We start from the raw sequence: 7,750 nt of genomic DNA, 5'->3' as shown, positions 1-7,750 counted from the left end.
AGAAAGGACATGGAAAGCAATAAAATAGGCTGTCAACCAACTTCGTCGTGGATTTAATAAAAGCCCAGCTGGTGGAAGACCGGAGAGCAAAGTCAAGTCCACCGCCTCAAGAGTGCCATGTGTCGGATGGTGACTGTAACATTATTCCAAAGCCTGATCCGGTTCTTAAATCTGTCTCTCTCATTTCATACCATGTGTCAGCAAAAGTTTTATTTTCCCAATACCAAATTTATGCCATTAGAAATTTAGAATTTTAGTTGAAATCAAAATCTTCTCCAAAGTTCTGATTATTATTCTATTCTGCAATCCGCTCTATGATTTTAAGAAACCCTGATGAAGACACGTTTCGATATATATATATATATACATTTATTAAATAAAAATACATATCTCACATTTGTATAACTTAGTAACCCAAATCTTATTATTTTATAGTCCAAAAATTATCGATACCCTAAATTTTACATATGAACATGAGCGGTACACCATTAGACATATAGGAAGGCGACCAATACCACACGTTCTGCTACAACAAAAATCAAAGAAAAACCTTTAAAACAGTCTTCACCACATGATCAGATATGATACCATTAGTCTTCTCCGTTGGATGGAAAGAATCCCAGAAGACGTATTTGCTGGCGTCTGAGCATGTGAGCATATTATACCGATTACACAAGTACCCCATCTCGAACATCCCCGTCGCACAGCACGCCACCGCTGCATTTTCGTAGCCTGCAGTTCACCAAATCAACAAGAAATTGGTCACAGAAATGAAGTTGGGCATTCTTCTACCTGTAAAATATTTATTAGTTCTGCCATTTTTGGAGCTTTTATGAAGCTCTACAGGGCTTACTTCCAACCTATTTTGCCCATTTATGTTTACTAGATATAAATTCCAACTGCAATGGCGCAGGGCGTGAGTCAATGGAGCAGCTGGAGTACCGGTGTGGACTTAATTAAGCTTGTTTACTCCCTTTGATGGCTTCGTGTCAATGTGGAGTCGATTTGAAAATTGGCTTTGGAAATGGATTTGAGTGTTCAAATGGGCTTATTTGACCCGATCTAATATAATATTTTAAAAGCCAAGGGAATAATTCATTGAAGTTTTCTAACTATCCAGAAACTACTACGAGAAAGAAAGTTGGTTGATCCAATTGACCCGCATTTTAAAGTCGTGGGAGTAGTTCCGAGAGCTTTTTAATTGAGTGGTTTTGGTATTCATCACTTAAAAAGAAAAAAATTTACCCATAAAACAATCAAAATTAGGATTTGGATTACCAGGTAATCCAAATCTTTTTATTAAGAGTTGGAAAAGAGGAGGGAAAAGGGGTGGCTTACCATAAGAGGAAGGTTTCCGGATGATTTTCTGGAGGATGAAATAGGGATTGGACAGGACGACCTTGATTCCGGGGAGCTGCTTGTTCAATTTCCCAACCAAAGTATTCAACTTCCCATTAAACTCCATGGCCACATTGTTGTACCGTTCTATGCATTCACTTCCACCAAAGAAATTTGTGGTTCTCTCCAGTGGCAAACACCCCATTGGAGGAAGCCCACCAAGGGATACTTTCCGGGCACCCAGACTGTAAATCTCCTTGATGAAATTCCCGGCGATCCCCACTAGGAAGTCCTCGTATTGTGGGACGGTATACTGCGATGACCGGCCGGAGAAAATGTAGTAGTTCTCAAGGAAATCATTAGTCCCCAAGCTCATTAAGTACAGGGACTCACTCAATATTTCATTGGCCTTTTCTTCCCCAAGGTAGGCTCTCAGTTTCTTCTGATACTCCTTGTAGTACTCCAATTCCTTCCACAGAGGTATCACAGACTACAAAATGAACCCAAAAAAGAAAAAATTAGCTAATGCCCTTTAATATGATCAACTGTAGGGAAATGTGAATTGATCAGTGGGAACTTACAAGAACATCTGAGGTCTGATTATCATAGCCTGTTCCAGCTGAAGCAAAGCATACTCCAGTGGCGAAGTCGGAAATATTATAATTAGGATCCAAGTAGGCAGGCACAGTAGGCTTGAGCCCAAACGCCTCAGAGATGAAGTCTGGGGGAATTCTCCCATTGGAGAACCGCCCGGTGGGGCGGCCACCAGTGAAGTCACGGCCATAAGGCACGAAATTGCTCTTGAGGACGGTAGAAATTTGGTTGTTATTGCCGGCATCAACTGATGAATCTCCAAATACAATGACTGCAGGAACCTTGGCTCTAGACTCTGCAACTAGGATTAGCAATTGAACGAAGAAAAACCAAGGGGTATACATGTGTGCCATCACTTCAACCAAAATGTTTTTCTGTGGAAAGCCTGGAGAGATGGACTGAAAAAAAAAGGCTTTGTGAGAATTAAATAGTGGTGGGAGATGAAATGTGAGTTTGATGGGAGTTGTGGGGAAAGAGTTTGGTGGGAGTTGTAATTGCTATGATAGAGTCTGGAAGTAGACTTCTGCGGTATTAAATAATTTAATTAAGTGGAACAAAGTAAGCTAGTAATGGGTCGGTTTTGGTTAGATTTGATCAGATTGCATGAGCCAAATATTTGTTACTCTAAATGAAATAGCTGAGCTTAGCATATGAAGAGTGCGTTCGACAATAATTTTAAAAAATATTTTTAATCTTTTTAAGTAAAATTTTTTAAGCAGCAGAAATGATAAAAATACTTTCTAAAATTAACGTGAAACGCATTTCAAATAACCTTTAATATGTAATAAAACCAACCCAAGTAATCGAATAGAAATATAAGGGATCCCAAGGTGGAAAAGTCGATCGAAGTACAACACTCCCATGAATTGTTAGATTGTGAACTCTAAATTTTTTTAGAGGGAGTTGTCCCATATAATATTTTTCACCCTCTTATGATTTAGGGTACAGTAAGTTAAGACCCCTGGAAGTCTTGAAATATTTGGAGACTGACCAGGATACTGTGGTTGGCATTAATGTAGGTTGTTGGTAGTCATATTTACAAAATTAATTTCAAGATTGGAGGAGTCTACAGAGAAACTTCTTTTAGAAGTGGATTTTCCTTGCAGGTAAAGAAGATCAGGTGGAAGAGGTAGCCAGGGTGTTCGAGTACACAATCAGTTGTTCCACTTAGACCAAGGGTGTGCCCACTGCTCACAATCTTGAGCCCAACTGGTCCATTTGTTGTATGAGGGATGAGGGAAAAAACAGTGAGAATGGGGACACCGTCCAACAGAAGGTGTAGGATTTTGAAAATGACATGCCAGGTTCATGGGATTTTAAAAATGACATGCTTCTGAGTGGCATGAGGCTTTCAAAGCAGCTCAACTGAAAAGGAGGCCACTTATGATTCCACCTCCCAATGTAGGTTAGCAGTTTTGGAAGACGACCCATTTTAATTCTGACTTTTTTTCTACTCATAATGACAGAATATTAGGTGTTACTTCACTTACATCCTCAATAAATAAATAAATAAATAAATATAAGTATTTACTCATCAAATCTTGTAAAGTAGCTTAAAATTCATTCATTTCTCCTTTCAAAAACTAAGTGTCAATATATATACATATAGTTTCTTTTTCTAACCCATACCCAATTTTATAAATATTGTCTATTTTGAATATGAGGGGGCTTTCATAACTTTAAAATACATATACAAAGTTAAGAAAAGTTTATACGTATATGGTTCAATAACTTTTTTCATTATTCGATATAAGATATTACAAACATCACTCGTGTAGACATAACGTTCTTATTATATCTCATTAAATTATGAGTAGGGATGATAATCGGGCAGGTTCGGGATGAGTTGCCCCTATTTCAACCCCGTCCCGTTTATTCAAAATAATTATCATTCTCATCCCACTTAAAAAATTAAATGGGGAGGGGTGGGGTATGAGAAATTCTCATACCACCCTGTCCCGCTCTAGTTTAACTTTTTTTTTTAATTACATTACAATAAATATATTTTATAAATAATTAAATTATTATATTTTTTATAACTTATTTTATTAAAAATATTTTATTATTATCTATCTATTAAAAATAGTAAAATAAAAAATAAATTAAATTAATTTTATATATAATTAAGGCAGGACAAGACAATACCCGAACCCGTCCCAAGTTTTAAGAAAAAATTCTCAAACCCGTTTAATTAAAATTGAAACTCGTCCCATTAGGGGTGAGACGGGTACTCGAAAAAAACTCGTCTCATTGTCATCCCTAATTATAAGACCAAATTAACAAACATCCCTACAGAGTCAAACAAACCTCCACATCAGGGTTGAGAACTTAGTTCTGATATCATTTGTAATGTTTAGATAAGAGAGAAAATTATTGAGAAGATATATATATAATCCTCTTAACCTTGTAAATGTATTTTAAAACTATGAGAATCTTTTTGAATTCAAAACGGATAATATCTACATAATTGGATGCAAGTCGTTTTCATCACATTTTTCTATCATGCTATTTCCTTAAAATATCATTGGTTTTTTTTTTTTTCCTCTTAACTCGAGAAAAATAGAAAAAAAAAATAAAATAAAATAAAAACATAGAATTTATTATTCAACAGAATAATAATAGAATGCTTGGAAAACATAGGCAAGTTGTGTTGTATAGTGAAATGATCCTTGAAAAGGAGACTCCAACAGCTAAATGTCCCCAAAGAATCTCTCATTCCCAACCTGGTTTTGATGTCTCCATCTTTAATACAACAAAGTCTTTGATCGTTTTTAGACCCCTCAAAACTTTTGGTGATGTTTAATTCCTTCAATCATATATCATTCTGTCTTCTTGAAGGTTCACAAACTTGGAGCTTGAAAGCTCCCTATGAGCTATAATATTTATGATTGATCACTAGTGAAGTAGCCTAACAGAATAAAATATGCAGCCTTAGCAGATGAGAGCTAGCGAAAGCTATGTCAGGGATGAAGAGTTTCTTTCTCTGTCCAATTAGCCTCTCTTTTTCACTATCTTTTCAGGACCCATTGCTTAATTATTATATGGTTATTATGCTTATATGAGTAGTTCATTTCCTTGCATGTGGGATTTTAGATTGCTGACATTCTTTACAATCCATGGTGTGATACATTCTTATTTTCGTTTTTGCTTTTTATTAACCAAACCACATACGAGCATAAACAAATGAAAAACGAGATTTTTAACACAATTTTGTGGTTCCTATATTTACGAGATATACGAATCTACTAATCAAATGAAAAAAAAAATAGTTATAATAATGAAAACTCTCATCCTCTTCTCAATTGCGATTGCAATATTTTAAGAGCAGACCCATAAATTATAAAAGATTTGAAGATACGACTAAATATATTTACGAAATATACGAATCCATTAATTAAATAAAAATAACAATTATAATGATGAAGATTCTCATCCTCTTTTTAATTGCACTTGTAGTATTTGAAGAACCAACCCATAAATTATAAAAGACTTAAATATACAATTAAAAAACCTTAAAATATTAAAATTTTGATATAACTCGACAAAAATAATTGCTATACCATGACTTTGATTTTTGATAAAGGTAATTATTGTTTATACCAATAATTAACTACTTTGGAGCATAGTAAAAAAATGGGAGTTGTCCCCCACCAAAGGCTGAACAAATTAGATTTCAAGATTTTATATGGGGGTTAATTATTGGGTCTCATTAATACCCATGGAGGTGTCTTTTGCTTCTAGACAGATTAATAAAGCTTTATGGGTGTGGGGTGTCCGAAATGAATTTGTTGTGGTTAGGTTTAGTTAATTGGCGGCAAAGTTAGGTTTAATGACATCATCCTCTTTGAAAAATGACTCAATTGGAAGGCCCCTCCTCTATATGCATTTAATATTTAAAAATGAAAATGTATCCCAAAAAAAAAAAAAAAAAATCACTAACTTTTACCTTTCATCCATTAGAGAAGTCATTTAATTAGTCCATAATCATAATTTTTCTTTGATATGTAGATTCATACAATTTTAATAAAAGGTTGATGACAATAATTTATGAATAAATAATAATAATAATAATAATAATAATAATAATAATAATAATAGTGATTTTTATTTTTATTTTTGAAATAATTTACACACAAGTAGTAGTATCATACCTGGTGCTATGGAATGTGACCCAGTGTCAGAGTTATTTAGTACCCAACAACAGTTTAGATTTCAAGAATTTGGCTTTACATGCCTAGTGGTCCATGGTCATGTACTTACCCTTTAACTTAACCTATGACAAGCAACATCTCCAACTTCTCACAAGTAATATCAAAATATTGGATTAATTTCAATACTAGCCTATGGAGATCTTGTACAATTTCAATCCCACTCATCATTGATTTTAAATTTCATTTATTAGCACTCTTATAAATTTATTCTGATGTTAACATTCTGATGTTAACGGATGAAATTTAAAACTAACGATAACTTAATATATTTATGCTAAACTTTTAGGAATTTGAATGAAATTAATCGAATAAATATTTTATCACGACTCATTGTATCATTGTAATCGATGATTTAACTTTTTAGTAAGATTTCAAAAGGTTAATGATTTTAAGAGCATCACTCATTCATTTACTTATGAACTTGAAGTTTTATCAATAGTTATTAGTTGTCTCCTTTCTTTTCCTCTAAGATGTTTGGTTATCATTGGTCCATGACCCTTCGGATGTTGAAGGCACCCTTAGCGTGATCTTATAAGTTTTTATGGGATGGAGGTGATATGATCAACCCATAGACTTTTTTTCATTATATCAAATTCACTCTTTTCAAAATGGTAAAAGACAAACATGCATTAAGTTATTTGTAAAGATCAAATTGATTTTCTTTCCTAAGGATGTTGGATGAAGGAACCAGTTAAGTCATTAGATTTACTTACTATCCATTTATGATCGATATTAAATCTTGAACTATTTATCTTACCTAGGGGTGACAAAGTTTGATATGATTTATAAATACAACTCGAATTTATCATATTTTGTTATGAGTTTGGGTTGAATATAATTATGTTTAGGTTATATTCATATCAACATGCACAACTTATTTAATAAATAAGTAATTTTTTGATCAACCAATATAACACAAATTTGATTCAAATTAACTCATTTAATAATCATGTTAATTAATCTAATTGTAACTTTAAATTATTTAAGTCATATCTGACCCATTTAAATTTTTTTGAATAAATAGGTAAATTAAATCATAAATATGTATGGTTGAGACATTAATTATAGACTCATACAAGACTTAACTCAATTATTAAATAAGAAGATTTGGTTATTAAATAAGTTAAATGAGTTCAACAATATGTTATCTTTTTAATAATAAAGTAATATTTAAGTTTATATTTTTAATCCTATTATCAAGAAATGTTTAGACTTTGATAGAATATGAATATGACCCACCAATACGAAATATTAGTGATTGATTAATTGTTTAACATAATATTAAAACTCTTATTTGTAGAGGCCCATTTGTTCATTCGTGATTTCAGATTTGTGATCTGTTAGCTTAATTTACATAATTAATCTATTCTTTTGTCATATTGTACCCAAAATAGGATTGAGGAGAGAGCTCTTGGGCCAAGAGGGCATAGGGAGGACCCCAATACATTATTCTTATGGGCCCAGCCCAACTAAACCCAAGCATAGCCCAACCCACTAGAGTATTGGGCCGGTTGGTCTCACACCCTCAAACGAGGGCGTCATTCAACATTGTGATTCGTGACTCCACCTATCTCCATGGTCCAACGAACACCTGATTTTTTGTTTTT

General features: G+C 33.4%; 1 protein-coding gene across 1 annotated transcript; it reads right to left on the bottom strand.

The window, feature by feature from the left end:
* Positions 1-396: 396 nt before the first annotated feature.
* Positions 397-2,336, bottom strand: LOC117926748 (GDSL esterase/lipase At4g26790-like). The gene is made up of 3 exons (XM_034846028.1): positions 1,920-2,336; positions 1,339-1,828; positions 397-732 (listed from the first exon to the last, which is right to left on the bottom strand). Exons 1-3 carry the CDS (start codon positions 2,283-2,285, stop codon positions 539-541), a joined length of 1,050 nt encoding a protein of 349 aa, XP_034701919.1. The 5' UTR covers positions 2,286-2,336; the 3' UTR covers positions 397-538.
* Between the last annotated feature and the right edge of the window lie 5,414 nt (positions 2,337-7,750).

This window comes from Vitis riparia, chromosome 12 (genome assembly GCF_004353265.1).
Source record: "Vitis riparia cultivar Riparia Gloire de Montpellier isolate 1030 chromosome 12, EGFV_Vit.rip_1.0, whole genome shotgun sequence".
NCBI lineage: Eukaryota > Viridiplantae > Streptophyta > Magnoliopsida > Vitales > Vitaceae > Vitis > Vitis riparia.
This window is presented reverse-complemented; position numbering and strand designations above follow the sequence as displayed.